A 25,631-nucleotide genomic window follows, 5' to 3' on the forward strand; every position below is an offset into this window, starting at 1 on the left:
TAGTTGTGATTCTATAATTCCTATTATATCATTTTGTGTTATGGTTGCCTATGTCTTATGTATTTTGTTTCTTATATACAGCTTATAAGACATAGTCTTATAGTTAATAGAATTTAGGTATAGCTGTAAATGTTCTTTTTTATTCACACTGTATGATACCATCTTGAATACTAGATATTGCACCTCATTAATGGGGAAAAACAAATTCTACTCGCACTATATGTTTGAAGTGCTCATTATAGTCAGGTGGAGTTAAGACCAGTCATGGTGCACATAACTGAATGAGTTGTATTGCATGTGTGTATTAAGATTGTGCACAGATGTAACAGCTGGTGGGGAGGCTAGCATAGCTGGCTCACAGAGTCCTGGGTTTGATCCGGGGCTGGAGTGCCTTCTGTGTGGCACTTGCATGCTGGAGCAGGTTGCCCTTTACCTAGTCACTGCTCAGCAGACAGGATTAGCTGCTTAATTCTGTACAAGATCACTTACTGTGCCAATTTGAAAATAAACTTTCAGATGGTCACGCTGAAGAAGAGTCAGAAACAAGAAATGTTCAACTGGATTTCGTCTAGATGGAGTTATATTTAAAATATTCCTGGGAAAAAAGTGACAGCAAATGTAGTCATGTGGTACAGTTTATACTAAATGCCTAATTACTTTTAATGTTTCTAATACAATGTTTTTGTTGTTTTTTTACTGGATCTTCAAACAAAATTAAGTAGAAAGATTTGCTGGACACTTAAGGGCTATTAGTAAATCTGCCACAACTGTAGGTCTCATGTCATGGTGACTGCTAATGGCTTTTTTAATATTGTTGTTTTTATGAGAGCACAAGTTAATTTAGCTAGGGGGAACAATTACACCAAATACTGTATGTGACATCCTCAGACAGACATTGTTTGGAGTGTAAGGCTCTATGCCAACCTTTTTATTTGTGCAGGCATTAGAGAAATGAAAGGTTTGCAATACATTTTATAACAAAATGACTAAGCTGTAGTGTTTCTATGAAGGGGTATTACACGACATCAGAGAGATGAAAACCAGGAAGAGTTTTTGTATTCTAAAGGTAAGGTGTTCAACAGTGTCGTTTTTTTCCCCTCATATATCATATGTAACATAAAACTTTTAACATGTGACTCTTTTTACAGCAGTTAGACTGAGATTCTTTTCAGACAGTAGTCTGACCACAGGTTGTTTCCTCAACTGTTGTGCAAAGTTCTAAGTTGTTTGCTACAATAAATCTGCTTAAAGCATCCTAAGATTTATTTTGACATACTGACAAGATTAGACAATTTTTTAAAAGTGTTTTAAAAGGCTTGATTTTCCTTTTAAATGGAGGAGGAGATTCATAGCATCGAAAATTCAAGATTTTGCTATTACTGCCCATAACATTCCAGTGATGGAAGTTAAAATCTGGTGTGTTTTAAAAACAGTTCACAATGTGTAAAGCACAAATGCAAAGTATGATTGTTTTTTAGTTTGTTTTATTCTTAACACTTTGAGAAAGTACCTAGGAAATTATCTGCTTGCTTCTTACATATGAAACCACTTAGTTTCTACAAGGAAGGGTTTTTACTGTAATAAGCAGGGCCTTAAAACCAAACAGACGCAGGCCTTTGCCTAAATGTCAATGGGATTATCACTTTACTCACAAAGCACTACAATAAAACTGACCATAACCACCACTTGGTTCAGAATGTGCATTCTAACTTCTAAGTAACTTTTTTTATAACAGCTTTACATTTCAAACCCACATATCTTTGTTACAATTACTGTCTTCCTGAAAAAATACTGTATTATCATCCAATTCAATGCAAGATTAATTTTAACACTTTTGCTAATTAAAAGCTGGACAGAAAACAGAAAGGAGCAAAGGTGAGGCCACAAGTCACTGCAGAACCTCTGACAAAGATGCTTTCAGGCAGCTTCAATAGCATAAACAAACATATTAAGGCCGTCATGAAAGAAAATTCAAGCTTGAACGTCAACGATGGTAAGTATTTTAAGCTCGGTTTTCCAAGGGAGCTTACAAGTAAATAAAGTCGAGTGACAGAACTGCGCCACATAAGTATTGTAACGCTCCAGGGTTCATGTGGGTATTGGCCCTTGCCGCTGCCACCTCAGGTCGGCCCCCCACCGTTGGGGACTCGAACCCGGGCCTCCGGCGTCACTCAACAGGGACCCAGCCAGTTGAGCTAAAGGGAAATCTCCCGGTCAGCCCGACGGCAGCGGTCCCTGCTATTCACAGGGAAGGGCGGTGATGTCACCGCGCTGGTAAGCCGGCTTGAACAACCTGCAATGGTGGCCGTATGCGTTACAGTATTAAGTAGAAAAAAGGTTAATACGGGAATTTTATGTGAAGGGCATATGTGCTTGACAATTCGGCCATATAGCAGTGTCTGAATAATATAATTGCAATATACAAATAATTTCTTACTTTTAATTTACCCTAGACCATAATGTTGTAATTATGTTTTGATAATATGAGAAAGGAGCTAACAATATCTAAGCTACACATCAGAAAATATTCATAAAGCTCAGTTAAGGCTTAGGACGCCCCAAATTCTACAAATACAAAAACTTTAAAAGCTGTCATCACGTAAAGTAAAAATATTAAGATATACTTTTTTCTAACTGAATATTTAGCAAATTTAGGAATATTTATTAAGATAATTTTGCATTGATTCATTCCATATATTTCTGCACTCCAAACCGGTTTCTTCTCTTGGCCTGCTGTCAGTAAACAGGCTCGCACCGAGCACAAGACGTCCACAGCACAGTATCGATTTGATCAGTGCGAGGATCAGTGAGCCAGGACTCTTTTGGGCTCCTCCCAAAACGGCATCCCCCGACACAGAGAGGGACGTGTCTCCCAGCCAATCAGAGCTAAGCCTCCTGAACGTCGCCATGGAGCTTGTGACATAGCAAAGGATGATTGGTCCGATGGGCGGGACTAAGCAACTCCGCCACCACGTGGGTACAGCGCCCCTCGCGTGAGCCAAGACGTAAAGAAAAATTGGCGAGTCTGAATTGTGTGGGTGTGTGATAAAAAAGGCGATTCTGCTTTTTAAAAATATATATATTCCTCTTTTAAAGGAACTTAATCTGTGGCCGCAACAACAACTGGCCATACTGTAACAATCATAAGTATGTGATGTATTAATACTTCTGTATTACAGCCGACAGAAAAGTTCTTGGGCAAGTTTTATTTCACACAAGTTGTACAGGCATGGGATTTAATACATTAAACTAACATTTTTGACTATGCTAATACTAAGTAATTAATATTAAAAATGACTAAATATAAACTAGTTAATAAATACATATAGGTGGGTGAGTCACTGCTGTTGAAGTTAGCTTATATGCAGCTGAATCTTAATCCTTATAAGATAGACAATGACTCAGTTATCTAAATTCATTTCCTAGCTGGAATCCAGCTTCATATATCCTAACAAATCCACGATATGGAAGAAACATCATACAACACTAAGGCAAAATAATGTTTTTTTTTTCTCCTGTATAAGAAAAACCAAATGCTTGTTGCATTATTAATGTCCATAAGAACTAAAAGTTACTCCAGCTTCAAGTCTGACAATAGCGTAACAAGGACACATAAAATACTAGACACATAAAAGGTTAGAATTTGCTAAAACTATTAATTTGGCATAAGGTTTCTACTATAGATAAAATGAAAATTATAATACTCTGGCATTAGCCAATGCAGTGTTATAACTTTCATTTAACTCACACTTAAGCTTATGTACTTGTGCATTTTGAACATGTGCAAATTATATGTTTTATATAAATATGTTGACATTCATAAATATGATACAGTATTGGCTCTCTTAGCTTTCTTCAGTATGTCACACTTTTTTCTATTAGGTCTTCTACACCTTTCATCAATGCTAGGTATGCACTCGTAATGCCAGACCTCCTCCATCTTGTCAACAGGGTACACAGCTTCAACATAGTGGCGGATCAGCCTCAGTCGAACCGGGTCCAGCTGTTTCTTGTTACAGGCACCAGAGTGGTTGTACTGCAGTCTGAGGTTTTCTTGTGTGAACAGCTCGGGAAAGAGTCTCACTAGAAGACGAGCTGCAAAGTTGCCAACAGACAAGCTCTGCTGGACAATCTCCCTGATCTCTGTATCCGAGAGGAGGTAAACGGGAGGCACGGGGAAATCGGGAGAGGGCACGGCTAACTCCTCCAGGGGGATTTTGCAGAAATCTTTCGTGCTCCTCTCTGGGGGCAAAGGAGGCACCTCAAACTCCTCTCGGAATCGATCTGGGTTCAGCTGGCAGCCAACAAAGTCTTGGTGTTCCGGTTCCGGAATGTAGACCTTGCGCTGCTGCTGATAGGAGCGCCTCTGCTCGGTATCTCTTCGACGGCACCTTTCATCCAGTTTACCAACAAACTCTAACGTCCACACCCGGTCATTCTTCGCTCGAGGGTAGAGCAGCTGCACGTAATGTCTGATCAGTTTTATTCGGACAGGATCCAGCTGCTTTTTGCCCAGGGACCCACTGCAATTGTAGTGCTTCCTCAGGTTTTCGTAAGTGAAGAGCTCAGGAAACATCAGAACTAACAAGCGGGAGGCAAAGTTCCCAATGGACAGGCTGCACTCATAGTTATTCTTAATCTGGTCTTTTGTAAGCACATATTGCAGAGGGACTTCGAAATCCGGAGGTGGTATTTCGATTTTATCGAAATCGATTGGAACCAACCAGATTTTCTTGGATCTTCGACCTGGTTTATCATAATCACAGAAGTCCCCAACTTTTACAACTGATACATCATCAGGTAAACTAGACGAATCATAGCTCTCATCCCTGGCATTTTCAGACTCGCTCCCATTTCCATGTGCATTTTCCAACTCCTCCTCCATCCTCTGCATGCACAGCTGAAGCCAGTTCTCTTCCTGAATATCTGGAAAGTACGCCTCCATGTACTTCCGGATTATTTCGAGCCGATCAGAATCGAGAATTTGTTTCCCCATACCGCTGTAACAACTGTACCCCTCCATTGTTTTTCCTTGTTCAAAGACCTCGGGGAAAAGGCGGTGCATTAAGAAAACTGCAAAATCCCCAGGAGAAGACACTTCATCAAGATATTCCACAACGTCCTGGGCATCCAGCATTAGATCCGAGGCAGCAATGTTGTTGCTCGAATCCAATGACAGGCTCTCATCCTGCCCTTCGTCATCGATGTAGTGACAGCTCTGGCTCTGATCGGGCTCGTAACCATGAGCTCCCGGAGTCACCTTCTTACACACTTGTCCACTCTCCATGTCCTTCTGCGCCCAGAACCGGTTGAAAAAATCATTGATTTGAGGCAAGCACTCCACCTGCCAGACGCTCCCGTTCTTGACCAAGGGGTAGCAGACTTCCACGTAGTTGCGGATTAGCTGCAAATGAAGCGAATCCAGTTTCTTCTTGCTCACTATCCCACAGGCGTTGCAGTTCCTGTTGTAGTCTTCCACTGTGAAAAGCTCAGGGAAAAGCTGCACAAGCAGCCTGCAGGCCAGCTCCCCCGCCGACGAGGTCTGATCCATGATCTGCTTCAGCTCCTCGGTGTTCAGCTGGTACTCGGCGGGGGGTTGAAACTCGGCGACCAGCTCGGAGGGATTGATCCGCTTCTTAATTCTCGTCACTTCCAGCGAAAGCAAGTCTACCTTGCTATGTAGCTGGGTCATGCTGGAGTTCAGCGTGTTGAGAATAAAAAACATTTTTTCTATCAAAGAATAAATGTTAGACTCACTTTCGCTGCCCGTGGCAGCCATGGCTATGATGGGCTCCCTCCTGTTCGGTTCCCCAGTGATTTTGGGAAATAAAAGGCTGCTGTAGTTCCCTCGGTCTCCGGCTTCGTGCAGTGAATGCTGATCGAGGCCAGAAGCGTTTTTCTTTTCTGTGATTTTGTGTGAAATGCTGTACAGAGGCTTCCTGTAAGATGCTATTGTTTTCTCTGTAGAAGAGTCCTTGTTCTCACCGGGTGACATCACAAGTGAAGTCTTCGATTTGCCTGTGTAGTCTGTGCTTGTCTGAACTTCCTGCAGGTGGTCTGTGCTTTTACTCCCCTTCAAAGTAAAAAACAAATTAACACCCCATGACAAAAACTGGCTTTCTGATGCAAGCTGAAATTATTTGTGTGTGTGTGTGTGTGTGTGTGTCGAATTGTTGTTTTATGGTACATTACCAATCATCTTCAATCAGAATTATTTTTCCGCTCTAAAAGACAAGAGTTTTCCTTCAAAAGGAGTGTGATTCCAGATGTGTAATTCGTTATGTTGTGGCATGAAACATTTCATTTACAAGCACAACTTAATGTGAAGCTTATCTAGCGTGAACACACATCTCTGCCGATTATTTTTGTGTAATCTCCCATGACTCTTCTGCTTTTATCTAGAATCAGCATAAAATAAATAACCCTGACCAATGCTGAAAAAGGCTGCCAGCACAGCCAGTTTTCTTTCTCTTTCACTAAGTTCTTCTGCTGTAACGTTATGCAGCATGAAACCACTGCTGAAGATGTGGAATGACTGAACTGGGATTCAGGAAAACTGCCTGACTGGTGTTCTTCCCACTTACCTCTGCTGAAACTTTCTGTCTTTTTACGCTGGTGAGCTGTTCTTGCTCACTGCTCGGGCTGTCTACAACAATCTGGGTGTTGGCCCTCTTGCCCGTCGTCTCCACACTGCTGCACAGCACCTTCTCCATGCTGCCTTCAGGTGTATTACAGCCTGCGGACCACTCGATAGCCGCCTCTTCCATGACTCTCTCCATTTTCACACAGCGCAGGGGTCTTCTTTCTGCCGAGAAGCACGCAAACACAGTCATTCTTTTCCTCAGTGGGCAGTACCTGAACACGGGGCTATTTCAGCATTAAAGAACTGCTTCTGTTTTAGGAACCATGTTTTATCGGCTATAGGTTTTGGACCTTAAAGTTTAACATGATAAAACTATGAGTGCTTGATGCATCACAAGGAATATGTTTTGCCTGGGTATAGCAGAAAACGTGATTAGAAAACAGGAGGAACAATAGTCCTTCACAGCCAAGATCCTTCTGCTGTATATACAGAGCAGGCCGTTTGCAAGAATCACTTTGTCCCTTTTTTTGGCTCATTAGGTGTCCCTGCTCTTGATGATCATATTTCATAGTGAGTAACAAAGTAATTGTTATAAGTAAACCGTTTGTGTTTTTTAGTGTTTAAACTGGGTAAGTACGAGAAAGATTTTTCCCAATGCTTTTCTTTGTTTGCAACTTCTTCTTATATTAATTCTTAATTCCTAGAAGCAGAGTGCTCTGTATCTTTTGTTTTCCAAAACCTGGAAAAATAACACAAATGTGCTGAGAATGGACAGAAAACAAGGCAAAGCTCCCAGGGACAGTAGTTGGCCACTCTTGTTATGACTGTACTATACAACACAGTCAAACACAAGTCTATTAACCTAGTCAGTCCCAGGATGTGAATAGTTTAGACCAGTGGTTCTCAAACTTTTTGGACCAAGTACCACCCCTGATCAAACCAAAGCATCCAAGTACCACCTACAAGTCATCATCTCATAGGAACCCCAGAAATTCTCAATGACCAACATGAGCGTGCATGTGCGCACACACTCACACACATATATAATACATATTATAATAATAAACTTTATTTGATATAGCACCTTTAAAGGTGGCTTCTCAAAACCCTTTACAGAAAAAAACAGGAACAACAGCAAATGAAAATAAACAATAAAAAAGCACCATTTCAGTGAGCCTGTTTAGTCGAGCAAAGCAGATGTGAATTCATTTTTCGAGCCTTGATACAATTCACAACAGAGTCTAACAGATTTTAAATCGTCAGGCATTTTCTTGACGGCAAAGGTCTTGCAGTGGATGTTGCAATGCGCCCATTCATTTCTGCAGCAACCTCTCTAATTCGTGCAACTACACCGCTGTGTCGGCTTGTCATCGCTCTAGCACCGTCTGTACAAACTCCGACGCATTTTATCCAGTCGATGCCATTCTCTTCGATAAATTCATTCAGAACCTGAAATATGTGCTCTCCTGTAGTTCCTGTTGGTAGCGGCTTACATAACAGTAAGTCCTCATGGGACGTACCCTCAAACTCGTATCTAACGTAAACGAGCGAATTGGCCAAATCGACTACAGACTCATCTAATTGCAGTGAAAAACATCTGCTCATCTTAACGTGCTCTATTAGCGTACTTTTGATATCATCCGCCATTTCAATAATTCTATGAATGACTGTGTCTTTCAGAGGGGGCAGCAGGTCGAGCTGTTTAGAAAAGGCAGCGAGATTCAGCAACTGCAGTCGTGAAATTTGACATGCTCTCCGACTAGAAGTCGTGTCGAGTCATGTAGTGTGACGCCGGCTTCAGAGACAGCAGTTAATCATCCCCCATGTCTGGCCAGTGGGAGGAAACTGGCACTCACTCAGTGCAGCCACTCACAAACATGGGAGAAGATGCCAACTCCACACCGAAGGTGCTCCTGTTTAAATAAACATCTTGAAAAAATGTAACATCGTAACATCAACTTATCACAGCCAGTCGCAGAGTCTTAGGGGCTGTTAAGAGTGCTATGACTGGGTCGCTGGGGGTGTCGCACTACACAACTGATGGTAACGGGTGCGTACTCTGAACAAGCTGCAGTATGTCCAAAATTCAGCAGCCAGAATCCTGACCAGATCTAGTGCAAGTGTTCACATTACTCCTATCCTGGAGTCCTTGCACTGGCTTCCGGTCAAATTCCGCGTAGACTTTAAAATCCTCATGCTCACCTACAAGGCTTTACATGGCTTGGCACCTCAATACCTGTCTGAACTTTTATCGCCCTACTCCCCACCTCGCAACCTCCGCTCTTCAAATTCTGCCCTCCTTACTGTCCCCCAAGCCCGTCTACATTGTATGGGCGACAGGGCCTTCTCCTGCTATGCCCCCAAGCTCTGGAACTCCTTGCCCAAGGATATTAGAGAGTCACCTTCTCTAAACTCCTTCAAATCCAGACTCAAAACCCTCCTTTTCAGAAAAGCCTTTACTTAACTGGTTCCATTCTTCACCCCTCTGCTCTTCTTAATACCATCTTCCACGGTCTCCTCTATTGTCATTGTTGTATTGCTGTAATTATAATTGTGTCCTGTCTTGTGAAATTTTTCTTATTTATTGTTGTAGTCTTCTTATTTATTGTTATTGTCATCCTGTAAAGCGCTTTGAGAAGCCACCTTTAAAGGCGCTATATAAAATAAAGTTTATTATTATATATTATTATTATTACTGCAACTCTACAACTCGCTGTGATTTTCTTAGAATTCTGTAAATGAAGGCTACGACTGGAAATCCTAAGAAAAGTCATGTAGTGTGACGCCGGCATTATCCACCTCTCTGAGTCCGAGTACCCTAAGATGAACTGGAATCCTGTGTGGGGTGTTACCCTGCACACACCCTTGGCTTCAAGGAGTGGCCTTCTGATAATGGACGGATTTCAAAAGTTTTTTTTTATTATAATGAGGATCTATCCCAAAGGATTTAATTTAAATCCTACCCATGCTTTTCGTCTAATCTCTTGACAAACAAGGATGTGTATCCCCACAAGCTGTGGTTTGAATGATGAATCCTTATGCAGTAGCCGGTCCTTGTATTGTAGATTATTTGCATTGTTTCTTACTGGTAGCACTGAACACACAGGCCTTCAGTCTTGTCACGCGCCAGGGTCAGATGATGAACATGCTTACCTGTCTCTGATGCCTCACCATCTGACGTCTCCCCATGCTCAGAACAGTACATGACCTAAAATGACACCAACCACAAACGCACAACACTGAATCACAGTTCGCCTACAGAACTTTACTGACATTGAACTACGTACTGTAGTCCCTTTCATCTTAATCTTCATCACCAATGTGATCAAGGTTTCAGGCCTTTTGTAAAACCACATTCATGTACTTCTCACTTATGACATAACAGTACTGGTGTTACGCAGGCTAGAATCCTAAATTCCACTTTCATGTTGTATTTATGTATGAAATTAGGCCGAAAACTAACATTCAATGGTGAGAACTTGCTGAGCCTATTTTGTGTGTGCGCAAGGGGCGTTAATCATATGCATTTCATTTTGGAGTGCTTTTGAGGATCGAAAACAATATCTATGATACCATGGCCTTATAGATGAATCTATAAAAATAGTGAGGCACAGGTAAAGGTTTATTCCATGCTGAGGGGAAAAGAACAGACACAGCATTGTTGTCTTCTTCAGGTGTCACCTGAAGAAGGCTTCACACCCGAAATATTGTGTCTCTTTTCTTTTCAGCATGGAATAAACCTTCAGTTTTTTTAGTTATGTTATGTGCTTATTTATTCTGCAGTAGAAATGCCAGACATTTCAAATTTCTTTCATATTTAACTTTCTCTGTTAAGGCCTTCAGAATATGCCCACAAATGCCTGTGGCAGATCTTTACTGGACTCAATTTTTGAAGACAGTAACAACAAAGACCTAAGAGATACTACAGTAGTTCTGTAACCCTAAGCCAATTCTCTTCAATCATGGGTTACACACAGCACATGGTTTTAGTTTTAAAGATTTCTTTATTTATACACATTTTATGATTTCTCTCTCCCTGAACTCAAAGTATTTCGTAGTACTGCACAATATAATCCAAGAAAACACAAATATGTCAACAGCAGATCTGCATACAGAATGTCGGTTTCACTTGGACTACTGTCATTCTTAAACATATTTTTATATGTTCCAGAATGAGAATTTATTTCAATTATGACTAACTCCCCCTAAACTGCCAACACAAAATGGTGCATCTCAATGTCTTCAAAGTCTTCATCATGGTGCATTTCAATATTTGGGTTTATTTCGTACGTGACCTCTGTCTTTAAAAACACAAAAATATGCAGCATAAAAATTTTCAACTGTTTTTTTGTGGACTGCGGGTAATTTGGCACGCAATGAGCCTATGGAATCATACAAAAATATCGCACCTGTTAATAGTAACAAAAGGATACAATACAACAGTTCTTGCCCATTACAGAAATAAACCGGTTCACATTTGTCTGCAAAGCTTACTTTCACAGCTCAAAGTTTGACAACTCAGCTGGCATATAATTTGATAATTATATTGTTGGAGTTGATTGTATGAACGTGTTTTACAAGGTAATTTATTACAGTAGGAAAAATACCGTTATCCTCGTTAGCACGGTATTATAATTCTATGACCTAGCAAATATAGTTAATTGCAAAGTATGTTTTTAGTACAGGAGTGTTTAACGAGCTTTTTGCTAATGTTCATTATACAGTTTGGTAACTGTAAGCTTAAGTCATGTGCTTGTGCTTCTGTTTTGAATTTAAAATATTTTTGGACATTTTAAGCATATCAAAACATGATGTCGACTCCTTAAACACGAACCTCTGTGTTCGACGCAAAAAAGGATATTTATAACATGTTCTTCAAGTTAAGATTTGCGATATATTGTGCACAGATCCCCTAAACCCAGAAATCGGTCAGAAATTTGACCTTTTTCCTCTAGTTACTCTTATTTAAATGTTATGAAGGGCTCCCTAACTGAAACATGACCATTTGCAGCACCAGTACGTTATATTCTGTACTGGCGCTGCAGTAAGCGGATCTCCTCAGCAGAGCCGTGGAGGCGCTGTGACTCCACTCACACGCACACAGATGAAACTCGCCAGACTCCAGACCACTCCACTTCCTCATTCTTCCACTAGCAACCCACGAACCGCAACAACCCGAGAGGGATATCCTCTCATCGCACTTTTTCATATTTTCTACGACATAAAACTTGGGATACAGATGTTCCAGAGCACGATCCGTACCCAAAACGACAGTGCAGAAGCCCACCCCACGCCCACTTGGTCTTTTTTTGTTGTTGGGTTCTGTTTTAATAATGGAATTCTCTTTGCGTGACGCGGCAGGAAAAAGATCTACGGGCGAGTTTTTTCCCCTCTTTGATTTATTGCACAGCGCTTAAGCATTGAGTAGTTCCGAACTCACCTTCGAACACTGGCGTAGCCTGCAAACTAATAAATTCGGCGAGCATGTCCGATTCCTCGCATCACGGTATATTTTTTACACGCCTGAGTGTCGTCCGTGTTACTGTCCGCCGTGTTTTTCTTGTCTGTGCCCTCTCGAGTGACGTGACGGCACTCGCCTGCTGTGTCATTTCCGCACAGCTGTGGGTTACTGTGGGCAAGCCAAAGTTCTGGTCACGTTTGCGTGTGGGAAAGAATAAGGATGCTGAGTAAAAAATGTACATTTTTGTTCTTTTTTGGTTTTGTTGCATATCGTTTCGATATAGTGACACGCCAAATATGTATTTTTCACATTTCTCTGAATAGTTGATGCAGAAGTTGTTTTCATTGATGAGATAATCTGACTCAAAAATTGATATTTGCCATCACTTCATGTCTGAGCATCATGCAGCGTGCGTTCAGCTGTGTTTGCAGAGAGGAAGACATCACTTGGGGGAAATCCCTGTCATTTTGACAGTGCTTACGCGTTTGGAAAGATAAGATGTGTATTTCAACTATTTGGACCGACTTTTTCACAACAGGTGTTCTGCCCTTCTTGACACGGAACTGATTTAGCGGGAAATGTCTTACCTCTCTTGTCAAGGTGAAAATTACTCTTTAATCATTTACGGGCGTCTTAAGACCCTGGGGTTTTGTATTTTTCTTATTATCGACGCACATCTTTCTTTTTGAGTCGTCTTGTTTAAAATATATCATCCAAATACTATAGTTAAATTATAGAACTAGAATGGCTTGCACATCGAGACTTGTATATGGAATAACAACTAAAAGTAAAAGTAATTAGTCTGCATTGTGGCTGCGGAAAAGGAAAATCTAGACTCCATGTGACAATGTAGGTTCCTCTTCATAACATAACCCGAGATTGTGTGTGTTTGTTTATGCAATACAGTAGGTGATCTTTTCAGGTTTCTAACATACTAAGGTAATACCTTAGTATAGGTTATAAGTGTTAGTCTGTATTTAAATCCTAGATCTTCAGAATTGATTCTTCAGCCTATACTGTATTACTCCTGTATATTGAATATTTTAGTATACCATATCCTTGTTATCAAACGCACAAATAAAAGAAACCTTATTTGAATTTCAGACACAGCTGACTGAAATATGCATATCAAAGCAAAACTGTGATTTGGCGATAGTGTATTGCCTGTGGGTGTACATATTTGTTAAATAAAAAGAGTAAGCCACAGAACGTGACCAGATCAACATGAGTTAACAGCTGAGAGGTGATAATGGCTGTAGTGCACAAAACAAGACCCTGCCATTTTTCTTTCTTTTCGGAACCAAGTCGAAGTGGGGATTCCAGGCAGGCCAGTCTCCCTCCACACAGTACAGTGTAATTTCAGCTGCTCTGTCTGTCATAGTCTTCCATTCAACATTCTGGCAGTCTGGCATACAAAGAGAAGGATAGACTGATGGTATCTACAGTAAGTCAATTGAATTTGATCATGAACAGTAACTCAAACCTGATGAATCAAATGATGCTTGCAATATTAATTATGTACCATAAACATGCATTTTCTTATTAGTTATGAATAACATTAGTGGTCTTATTTGAATTTTGGCCTGGTGTTACAATTTCTTATTCATACAGTAAATATGGAACAGTGCTTGTTTTATTTCAGAGCAAGATACTTTGTGACTGCTGTACAATTTCTCGGTTGTTTTTTTTCTCCACCGGAAAACCTAGTTCCTTGAAGTGGAGAATGAATCCCGCGCCATAGACAAGACCCAATTTTTGGAGATATGCTGCATTTATCTTGGTCTTTTTTTAGCTCAGTTTGTCTTGTTCAACTATGCTGCAGTGCCCTCCAAAAGTATTGCAGAAGCAAAGTCAAAACTGTTATTTTTGCCTTACAGTCAATACATTTGTACTTTTAATAATGATATTAATGTGAATAATATGTACAAGATAGTATCCATTTGACTTTGGGGTAATTTCATATATACATTTAGTAATATTAGAACAAAAGCATACTTCACATTCAATTCAAAGTGTTAAAGTAGTCCAATTAGTTTTGAAGAGCATTGTAAGTTAAAAAGATATGAAAATTAGTTAGTTATAGATGCACTGTAATAGACTATGATCAGAAAAACATAGGCACATTAAAATCAAATAAACAATCACAAAGAATTAGATAGCTCACAACATTGTGGTAAAGCACATTAGTTTGATTTGTAGGTTGGTTTATTTTCCATATGTATTATATAATATAAATAAGATAATACCATAGTGGTAGATTTCTGTCAGACAGTTATGTCAATATTACAAAAGCAATTTGTATTGAGAAGGCTGGGCTTTATAAAAATATATTGACATACTGGAATGAGCTCATGAAGGCACTTCATGGTAGGTCCCTTCATTGTTAGAATTTCCTCTTCTGTTTTCGTGTTCCCAATTTATTTAATTCACCAGTCTCCCACTCCTCTCTCCCACACAGCTACACATCTGCATTTTTGTATTCCTATGTTAGGAATAAAGCAAGAGAGCACCATAGTATAGTAATGCCTAAGTGTCTGTTATCCATTTGTCCCTTTAATCATACGTCTAAATCACACTATGATTTCAAACGCAGATAAACACATCCTTTTTCTTCAATCCCATTTTCCCAACGGCCTCAGCAAGGAGAGACAGTAGTGGTTTAATCGTTTCTCATACTCAAAGGGATTTTCAGAGTCCATCATCCCCAGCATCCACTTGGGTTGCTTTGCTAGGTGTCAGTCTGTTTCAGGCTGCACGCTGAATTATAAGATCACTTTATTGGCCATATATAATTCCTTGCATGAGGAATTTGACTATTTGCATACCCCGTCTTGCTCTCCATGAGATACACAGACAGGGAGAGGGAAGCTTGGGGTCAGAGCACAGGGTCAACCATTTATACGGCGCCCCTGGAGCAGTTGGGGTTAAGGGCCTTGCTCAAGGACCCAACAGAGCAGGATTCCTCTGCCGCCTGTGGGAGTTGAACCAGCAACCTTCCAGCCACAGGCACAGATCCTTAGCCACAGTGCCACAGTGCCACCGCTCCGCCCATGGCTAAGGAATTGGCAGGAATCCTATGACAAATGGTTCTCCCTGGTGCTACCCAGCCAAGTCAGTCAATACCTACTGTAAGTGTCATGTAAGAGACATTTTCAGGTCATGTATTTGTATATGTTATGTTATATGGTAGTGAGAAGCCGTCACTTTCTTGTAGTATATAAATTGGTGTTTTTCTTCCTTAATGAAGAACAATCAAGCTTATTATAGCTTTTTGTAAATCTGAACTGAATCCTGACTTTAATGAATTGCCACAGGAAATAGCTACAATAATGTGATAAACAGCCTTCCTTCAGTTTATACATTTTGTATGATTTGCTAAGCTTTTCCCAGAAAGAAATCTCACCCATTGGTTTTCTGTAGAGAATCCTAATGTTGACATAGTGTCCCTTGTGTTCTTAGCTAAAGTTTGGGATAATGACAACAAATCAGTCTCACCCAGCTGTTCTAAACCATAATGATTCCCAACATTAACTGTACAGTATATCTATCTAACCCAAACATCTCTTTTTGCACTTTGTCTCATGCATCCCTCCTATACCCCATCTCCACCTTTGCAGCTCCCCCTTACTGTACATAGCATGAGGGTCACAGCCTCCTTGACCTATGACCAAGCAGGTTAGGCCAAAACTAACTGTTACTCAGAAAACACTTACATAGTATCTGATTTTTGGAAGTTGTTATTCCTTGTAAACGGGTTTTCAAAAGGCAGTGGTGTGACTAGTAAGAAGGTTGACCTGCTTCAGGGAGAATTGAGAAGACCATAAGGATAATATATTGAAATCTGATCCCTAATGCTAAGTACATAAAAACACAAGGAAGATTACAAATGAGAGGCAGCAATTCAGAGCATTTAGGATATTTGCTTAGCTGCTAGTAGCTGACCTGAGGATTTTATCCCCCTGTTTCCTGAAAGGTGCCAGGGAATCAGCTTCAGTGACATACTGGGTATCAGGTACCAAACTCCCACAACCCTCTGCATGCAGACATTCCTTCTGTTCTCAGTCTTCATTCCTCTTCAGCCTAGAGTCACGTGTCCTGAAGAAATCCACTGACTGACTTCCTCAGTGCCTTCAAGGAATCTGAGCAATTGAGTCCTCTTGTAGTCTTCTCTGTACAAGACAAAAAAAAAGATTCAATACCTTTAGCCAATTTGTTTAATATATATATATATTTAAGTCCAATGATATTGTATAATTAGTCATTCTTGTCTGTACTGATTCAAGGGCGGCAATGCATGTTTTGAAATAAAGATGCCACAACTGTACACAAAATTATAAATTAGGTCTTACTAATAGATCGTAACTCCCATTGATTTAAAATCTACACTTCTCACTGTACATGTTAACATTTATGTTGCTTTTATAGTGCTCCCCCTTCTTTGCCAAGTGGAGAAAAATGGTGCATCAGCAAAAACACAGAGGTTTCAAAACATGATTAGACCTTCGTTTCCTCTCACTGCTCCCTGCAGTGCACAAAAGTTTGTGAAAAAGCTAATGCAAGTTTAAGTGGCACCTTCATGAGAAACTTAGTGGTTATAATTTGAAGAGCAAGCACAGTTGGATCCATTATGGTATAAATCCTGTATTTGTCCTTTTTAAGACTTCAGGAATAATAAAAGTTTGTCTATTCATAAGGGATAAAGATAAATTAAATTAAACAGAGTTATTTACCAGAGGAAACCCACTTGTAGCTCTGTGTTTGAGATCGCACGGGAGCAGATGTGAACTGATAAATCTCTCAGTGGGTAGATAAATGGTTCAGAGAACTGAAGTCAGCAGCAACTATATCACATAAAGTGGTAGGCAAATGTCTCCATCTGGTGGACAGAGAAGTCGCAGTTCATGCTAGCAGAGCAAGAATATAAATTTAAACTGAGAACATTTGGAATACAGGCAAAATAAATCATTTGTAGTAGGAGATACACAAAAATATCTTGTGGAAATCAAATACAGGAAATATTCTAAAATCAAGTTTATTTAATGGGTTCACTAATACAACAGAAATACAGAACTGTCAGCTGTCACTTGGTATGAAGCATTAGCACAGCAATTTGTTTTGCTGTGATGAAAATGTGTTCTGATGTGTTGTCGTGCAGAATGATTTTCAAACGGCATTATACATGGATCTATGAAGGAATAAATATGAAGCAGTAGATGCATTTAATATCACATGCTTTAGAAGATTTGTGCAACACCTTTGATAGAAATAATATTTACACACTAAATATATTTACACACTAACATTACAGCACATTTCACAGCATTAATGGCCTGGCTACACCTACACACTCCCCTCTAGGAAGCAGGTCAGTGACAATCCTTTCGGCATCAGCACGGCCCACTAGACATCCTGACCATGGAAAGAGGGACCAGGGAAATATGTCTTTATCCAGCAGTGATTCAGCTGGAAAATCTGTAGCTGTTTATTTCCTGGTGATTTTGCTGTGATGGGTGGAATGGATTTTAACACATATGAACCTCCTGTGAAGTTTAGCAGGCATTTGGTTCTGCTTCTTTGATCTTCTCAGCATTACTGAACGTTTTTCTCTCTCTACACAACAGTATATAAGACCAACTTCAATTAGCCATTGACTACTGGGGGCATACCCAACAGGGTGCCAATACTTTTTTTCAAGTGATTCACCACAGGTGATCTTCATCGGCAAGCCTGTGAAGTGCACACAGCCAATTCTTTCCATTTATTCTGCACTCATTGAGATCAAATGCAGCAGGAGACAGAGGTGCATCAACTGCAGTAGCTCTGCTAGGTACATTTGAGAATCTCTAAGCAGAAAAGTACCAATTCATTAGAAAGCCAGCAAATAATTATTAGCAATGGAATTAGGAGGAGAATCTTCCATCACACCGTGGATTCGAAATAACAAAAAGGTAAATAAGAGTTTATCAGCATACAAAAGTGTCACCCCATGATTTACAATGATAAACAATGTGATCAAAAGCAACAGAATTTTTCCGCGTACAGCGCTAAGTTCCTTGGATATGACTTTATTTTTAGTGGAAATCAAACAAAGCGAATTGGAATTTTACAAGTAACTAGCAAGATACATAAGTACTTTAAAAAGAGCAGCAACTCATTTTAATGGGGGTTAAGAGTAGCAGAACCATTACTCAGTTAATGGTCTGTTTCAGTGGCAGCAGAGGTAGCAACATCCAGATACTTCAACTGATGAGGCATGAAACACGCCAGGTACAGGGAGACGGAAATTACACTGATGAAGCTCTATGTTCAAATGCTTGTCATCCGACTCAATGATTAAACGCATATTAATTACATTTAATACAAATATACTATATAATCTAGATTGGAACACATTTATAGATGCTTGTGGCATTTCTCCATATCGCCTCCTTACAGAACAAGTAAGGGTTAATTCCACGCTGAAAAATGGAAAGGAGAAACACAACATTGTGGCTGTAGAGCTTTCTTCAGGTGTCACAAGGCTGAAACACTGTGTTTCTGTTTTCTATTTCTCAGTGGTGAATTACCCCTTACTTGTTCACACGTACATGCCTGTGCGCTGGTCTCTGAGGCTTAGATGCCCATGTTGTTGTCTCAGATCATCCCAAAGGTGTTCCACATGGCTCAAGTCTGATGAACATCACGTTCGCATCTCTCAAGAAAAGGTGAACAGCACGAGGACGTGCATTGTCCTGCTGGAACCTGTCACGTCAGGGGGAGCCCGCAGGAAGGGCAGCAGGTGAGGTCCCAGGACTTGATCAATAATGAGCCGTGCAGTCAGGTTGTCATCAATAACTACTCGGCACTCCTGGATAGTCCGTCACAGTTGGATCTCCCCAACAGCCTCGGTGAGGTCAAGGCCAGTCAGGTATTTAGCAAGGTCATTTAGTGTTTATGTAACAAAGTAACTTGTGCACGTCACTGTCATTCAGGAATGATCAATTGATCCAAACAGACACCAAAAACGTTTAATCAATGGTCAGATGATGTATTATTTTTTGACAAGCACACATGCTTAGAGTGGTTTCTTCTGATCCTCATAAAATTTGCTTACTGCTCCATAACAAGCTGAACAAAGAAGGAATACCACAAGGAATAACAAAAACCTATATCTCAAGTGTACAGAATAAACAGGCCATTGTGCGCAATTAGAATTCGACAACCTGCAGACTAATTTAGAATGTCGAACTATATAAGAAAATCAGGAAATAAAAAGAAGCACCCAAGGAGTGTGATGGGTGAAGTAATGCACCCATCTGATTCCAGGTTTCGAAATGGAGCAAAAACACTTCCACAAGTTAAAATATGGAGATTGAAATCATTCAGTTGTAGTAACACTGGAAGACGTTTAAGGAACAATGCATCCCTATGACGCCCTGGTCCTCTTTTGCTCAGAAAGTAACCCCTCGAAGTGTTTGAAGGAATAGTGTAACAAAATCTGTTTGCTGTGCTAGCTGTCTCCAGATTGGGCTGTAATTACACCACAGAAGGAAGAAAGGTAGCTGAATCCCAATCTAGATCATTTATGTAAACTCAGCCTTCTTGTCAACGTTCCTCTCAGGTTGCATGCATGCAAACCACAAAAATCATCTCTATGAACAAAATAGAGACAGTGTCAAGTTGCAGACTCATGATACACCTTATAGTCTTTCTGTCATTGGCGTTCTATTGTTCAAGACTTTTAAGTCTGCATCCTAACATTGAGTGTATTGTGTGGAACAAAATCGGAACTTCTCACAAAGCAACAGAAAAAACTAAATCTACAAAAATGCCTTCTACTAAAAGCTATTTACTTTGTTAAGATGCGGGAACAAAGCAGAGCATAAAACTAGACCATGTATACACAATAAATCAACAGCATAAACTTTTCCTGGGTCATCCAAAAAACAAAACTTAGTTTCAGTGTAGAACTCCTTTAATGTATTACTGCAGTTTGACATCCTTAGCATTTTGTTGTTGTTTTTTGTCCTTTTTTGTTTGTACCATTTACAATTCATTTACATTTCCTAAGTTGCCTTAAGTCAGGGAATAAATATTTTAGCAACTGCCCGAGGCTCTTTTTAAGTAAAGCTACATGTTCCCCATTGGTATTAAGCAAGAGCAGTGTAGCATAACTTTTACAACACTGGATATATAAAGGCACCAGAACAGAATGGTACTTCTTAAAGCACTTTTTTTAACATCTGAAGGCAATTGCTGAAATTAAGTTTGAAAGCACCCGATAATTGTTTTTTTCTTTGTGGTTGTAAATTCTTCCTCCGCTCATTCATTGAGCTGTCCTTCATATTGATAAGCGCAGCTGTTACCACAGGGCAATGGAGGGGAATGAGACAGGTTAGCGAGTGTTTCCAGTGACACCTGCAGCTTCACACTCGCTCTGTCCTCGTGAGTGCAAGAAAACCACAGGCCACCACACTGGCGCCAACCCGGGCTGTGTCCAATCAATACGGACTTATTTCCTGTCCATTTGCTGAGGTCACAGCAGCGAGTCTCATTAATTATTTCTGCCGGTGCAGCTTCAAGTGTGCTTCTGGCATGACAAGTGAAAGCTGTTTGACCTTTTTTGTGATTTTGTTGGCTCCCACATGAAAAATAAAAGCTATACTCTTGCACGGCCTATTGTTTAACAAATGAAACAAAAAAAGAGAGAGAGAGAAATCAATTTATTTATATAAACATTTTGTATTTATTTTAAAGGTCCACTGGAAAACACATATACACAGTATACATCCTCTGCATTTTTATAGAGGTGGAGTTCTCCCCTGCCTCCATCAAAATCTGGTGACAGCACAGGCAATGTTTTCCAAAGCTGATCTGGCCTCAGAGGGAGGGAAGCACTTTATGGCCTCAAGTGCCTTGTTTCCATGGTAACAGCACAGGTCGATAACTGCGTTCACACCTTGGCCAGCCTTGATTGCTCCCCACAACTGTCACAAAAACAAAACGAAACATAATTAGAGAAAAAAATGTTGCATTGTGCAAAGTATCAGGCAACATGCAAACTGAAAGTCTTCAAGTAGATAACAGCAGTCTGTATTAAATTACATATTTTGTCTTTAAAAAGAAATAAAAAAAAACACTTTCTAATCTGTCCAAAGCGAAATGTCCTTTAAATCAAATGCATTTGAAAAATTATTTATTCTTAGACGCTTTGCAAGACAGAAAGGTTAAGTTTAATAAAATTGGTAAAAATAATGTTTGAGCTCAAAATACATTTTTATTTATTAGCATAAGTACAGTATATTCATGACTATAAAGCATTACTATTGCTTATAATAATATTGCTTAATATAATACATTATTTTTATTCCTGCCTATGAATATCATCCTAAAGTTAAACAGCAGAAAACAGCACCTGAAGAAAGATGAGGAGTGCCAAAACAGTGGAATGGGGATGTTACAATCAACACCTACAACTTGAACCTACTATTAATTAAAGTAACTTGAGATTCCTTTTTGCACAACAGATTTCAAGATATTCTGGAATTTTATCAGATTTTTTTTAAAACGTCTGCAAGTGTGAGAAAGTACACAACTAGCTTAGAATTCCATTCACCAGTTAAGTGCCTTCGTAAGTGTTGAGGGAAACACTCATTTTTAGCAAACACAGAAGTGAGTCAATGCAGACTTTAATTAAGTCTGACAAATAACTTGCAAACGTTGTGTGTCTTCCCTATTCTGTCACACACGTGACGACCACCATGAGCATTGTTCTTCTTGGTGCGCTGATCTCTTGCACTCCATGAAGGCTTCTTCTTTTAAATGTGAGGTACATGGAAGAAACCTACTTCCTGTTCGTTAAATTCCATTCCTGCCTTGCCTGCTTTTGGTGAATAAAATCAGCCAGTCTCTGATCTTTGGGTTTGTGTCTCCTACTGTTCTTGTTACACTTATACCTAAAAAATCTAACCAGGTCACTGAAAATTTAAAATCATCACAGGCCTGTTTCAGATTTGCCTTTGTTGGCTAAAATGTTGGAATGCATCACAGCATTATATTAATACAAATAAACTTCATGTACCTTTTCAGCTCAGGTTTCAAACTCTACATAGCACTGCAAGAGCCCTAGTCAAAATTTTAATTTTTAATGGCCCCTGCTCCTAGTCCTCCTACTGTTTTTGTATTAATGGACCTTAGTGCTTTCTTTGACACTCTCAGTCATAATATTCTTCTTGCTCAGTTAGAAAGTGTTTGGTATCTCTGGTACTGCTCTTACTTGTTTTAGATCTTATCATTGTAAGAAAAAGCCATTTGTTTTCTCACACTAACATGCTTAGACCTCTTTGACTGGCCTGTTGTGTGCAACAATTAGCATGTCATTCAGCACATCTGCACCACAGACCCATGACACAAAGGCACTGTTCTCATGATAAGGGGGTGTATTTGTACTTTTATGTGTTTTTCTTTCTTCCTTTTTATCTGGCTTGATGGGTTAAATCACCTCAACACCCATGTGAGGCTCACAAGTGAAGTGATCTAGAGCTCAGTCAGAGTCACTCGAGTTTGATCAATTCATCAAAACAATACCCAACACAGTTGATCACAATCCGCAATCTCTATTATTTTTCCTGGAAATATAACACGCCTACATATAGAGAGTGGTTTCTTTTGAGGTCCAATATATCTTTCATTTGTCAAATTAGAAACCATCATGTAAATTTGTACCTTTAACATATAGGTACCCTGATCTATTGCCAAAACCTGACACTGATACAGTTGATTCAGTTCTCACTGACATCGGATATCTGAAAATTGTGAAGGCAACTACCTTTTGAGTTAAATAGCGACAAGACTGAAGTGATGTAACTAGGTTATCCACATCTACTACACAAGTTAGATGGTTTCAGCCATGGCTACCAATACACAAAGCTTGTGTTTTTCTTAAAACCAAAATCCTGCGGGTCATCCTTGAGCCCAAGCTCACTTTCAAACCTCATGTTGGGAAAACTTGTCTGTCCTTCTTCCATCTTAGCAATATTGACCTTCTAGGCCCTGCTTTGTCAAAGTCTCAGTAGCCTATGGAAAACTACTAAACACCCTTGTCTCCTCCAGAATTGAAAACTGTAAAATTACAGCACAACTTCACAACTCAGCAACAAGATCTTTAACCAGGATTCTGTCTCATTTTCATATAATCTCTGTTCTTGAATCTCTGAACTGGCTTCCTGTTGAGCATAGAATTGAGTTTAAAACGTATGTGTGAAATTCAAGGCATGCCTTAGTCAAACTATTGGCCAGTTACACCCCTGTTTTAATACCTATTTTGTACTGGCCTTTACTAATATTTTTTTCTTTTACTTTTTTACTCCTTTGTTGTTTTCTACATCACATTACAATATTTCCCATGAATGGCTGTTTATAAAACAAAGATGATAATAATAAAGCACTTCAGAAACATCTTGATCTCTTGAGCATCTCTTGAGTCTAGTAATTACTTTCCCTATAAGGAACCTTTTTATGAAACAGTTGTTTTGCAAATCATTCTGTGTTATACTTAACATCAGCTAGTGAACTTTAATGTGCTCAGTTTCTGATGAACCTTTCTCTCTCTTCCTATACTGGAAATTTCTCATGTCTAGAATGGCTCATAGACCTCTCTGTTCACACAAGTACACTTTTAAAAATGTGTTCATTTAGTTTTGGTTTTGGTAATTTAGTTATATGTATGAAATAAAACAATCATACAATGAACTATAAAACAAAGTCATTTGTATGTGTGTAATCCACTTATAAGGACTTACATGATAGTTTTTCTCTGACAATTTACACTTTTGTTTCTAAAATCCTAGTGCCTCTGTACCTGGAATGCAACAGAAAGACTTCTCTAATGTAATCATTCAGTGCCTCTCTGTCTCTTCCAGAAATAGGTTCAGTGCTTTGTAACCAATGATCCAATTTCAGATGCTATACTATATCAAACCATTCGTTTATGTTCTTCCTGCCTATCTGTCCTCTTTCTTGAAGAGTAAAGACATATTTAACTTAAGAACCCAGGTTCTCTTTCAACTATCAGTTACACTTTATACAGTACATTCCCCCCAGTAAACGAGTAAATGAGGCCAGCCGAGAGACCCACATCCACATTTGCTAAAAGGCAGAAGATTCTGACTGGTCAAATGCTGGAAATCTTGTTCTCTATATACGAACACTGGAAACAAAATCTACTCCTAATTCATGGGCGTAGTGCCAATAGTATGTCTTTTGAAATCAACGAATGTGTCTCTTTTGTTTAAAAGGATTAAAGCACATTTTGGGGATGACTCTTCAATGCGAAGGTGTTGCAAGATGAAACCTGAATAATACTGCTTGTCCCAGAATAAGTGGTCATTTCATTACTGTAATGAGTCTGGAAATCTAGAGCTTTTTCTAATTTTCCCCCCTAAGTTGCACTGCCAAAAGGCATTAAAAATGCACTTAAATCCACTGCACAGAGCCATGCAGGGTCACTGTGTGTGTCAACTACTGACCGTTGCAAGCACTCAGGAAGAGCTCTGACACCGAGACAGCACACACAACAAGCTTGACAGACCTGTACAGATTCCAATCATTTGTTTTCACCACATGGGATGTTTATTGGATTTACATGTGGCAAACGCTGAACTGCTAGAAAACATCCTTTTTGTTTTCCAAATGGTGGCTTGTAAAAACACAACCAAAACCAACTGCAAACTCTGTGGTGTTTAACAAAAGCCAACAAGCTATTATGCTTGTTGTTAACATTGAAATGAAAAGACTTTGCATTTTTTCTCACCTTTGGGTAGTCCAGTGGTCGTCCCTGGGGTCTGGCCTTTAGAAAAAGAAAAAGAGGCTGAGATATTGAATAAAATGTAGATGATCAGTGCCGCAAATCTTTACAAATCATACCATTCACAGTACTGTACATCACACACCATGGTCCAGGAGACAGTAACTGCTTTAAATTAACGTTTCTGCCTTCACCAATGAAGGTGATTCTCAACCTCTTTATTTGTAAAGAACTTGCAGGCTGCAAAGGCTGTAAAGGGATGTTTCTTATTCCACTGTGACTCTGAAATGAGAGTCATCTAGAGAATGGACATGCTAGGTGGACTGAACCACATTTGACACGCACGTCTTAATTAAAACTGACATTAGCAGCCGGAAATACAGTCAAACTTACGCACTCCAGAAAATAAAAAATACTGAAAAAATGCTTTATTCTGGAAAACATCGTCAAGCTGTCCTACAAGAGCTAGTTAGTGCACCTATAGAGTTGTCTTATTTACTTTTATTTACTGTTTTGATACTTTTATTTGATATCTTAAAAAAAAGCATTATAGGGTAAAATTTGACTATATGCACAATTGGCTTTACGAGCTACTCAAGATCCCTAGTCCCCACGCAAGTTGTGAGTCGACTGTAATAACGAGCCAGTCTTAATCTTGAGAACATAAGTAAGGTTACAGTACATATGACAGGATCCATTTTGGCCCGTCTGACCATTCTAAAAATCCTGCCGAGGTGTGGCATCTAGCCTGTGTGAACTTGAAATCGAAAGAGGGGGTGGGGGTTTTTCACTCAGGAGGGCCC

The 25,631-nt window shown here is 39.6% G+C and overlaps 2 protein-coding genes across 2 annotated transcripts in view; both read right to left on the reverse strand.

The window, feature by feature from the left end:
• Positions 1-1,467: 1,467 nt before the first annotated feature.
• bend3 (BEN domain containing 3) lies at positions 1,468-12,161 on the reverse strand. Its single transcript, XM_088625741.1, has 4 exons — positions 12,024-12,161; positions 9,737-9,791; positions 6,585-6,805; positions 1,468-6,073 (listed from the first exon to the last, which is right to left on the reverse strand). The coding sequence occupies exons 2-4, from the start codon at positions 9,786-9,788 to the stop codon at positions 3,818-3,820; spliced, it is 2,529 nt and encodes an 842-aa protein (XP_088481867.1). The 5' UTR covers positions 9,789-9,791; positions 12,024-12,161; the 3' UTR covers positions 1,468-3,817.
• Positions 12,162-20,727: 8,566 nt separating this feature from the next.
• The window catches only part of pdss2 (prenyl (decaprenyl) diphosphate synthase, subunit 2), a 72,508-nt gene continuing 67,604 nt past the window's right edge, over positions 20,728-25,631 (reverse strand). Inside the window, exons 7-8 of the mRNA XM_088625742.1 lie at positions 24,835-24,870; positions 20,728-21,010 (exon numbers count right to left, since the gene is read on the reverse strand). Of these exons, the coding sequence (XP_088481868.1) occupies positions 20,855-21,010; positions 24,835-24,870 (192 nt within the window). The 3' untranslated portion in view covers positions 20,728-20,854. The remainder of the gene's footprint in view (positions 21,011-24,834; positions 24,871-25,631) is intronic.

Source organism: Lepisosteus platostomus, chromosome 3 (assembly GCF_059453375.1).
Source record: "Lepisosteus platostomus isolate fLepPlt1 chromosome 3, fLepPlt1.hap1, whole genome shotgun sequence".
Lineage (NCBI taxonomy): Eukaryota > Metazoa > Chordata > Actinopteri > Semionotiformes > Lepisosteidae > Lepisosteus > Lepisosteus platostomus.

Bases quoted from the DNA above. Each gene is read 5' to 3' on its own strand.
- bend3 (XM_088625741.1), bottom strand. From the start codon at position 9,788: ATGTACTGTTCTGAGCATGGGGAGACGTCAGATGGTGAGGCATCAGAG. The intron at 6,806-9,736 runs GTAAGCATGTTC...GCTTCTCGGCAG, and splicing joins TGGTGAGGCATCAGAGACAG to AAAGAAGACCCCTGCGCTGT. The intron at 6,074-6,584 runs GTAAGTGGGAAG...TTTACTTTGAAG, and splicing joins GACAGAAAGTTTCAGCAGAG to GGGAGTAAAAGCACAGACCA.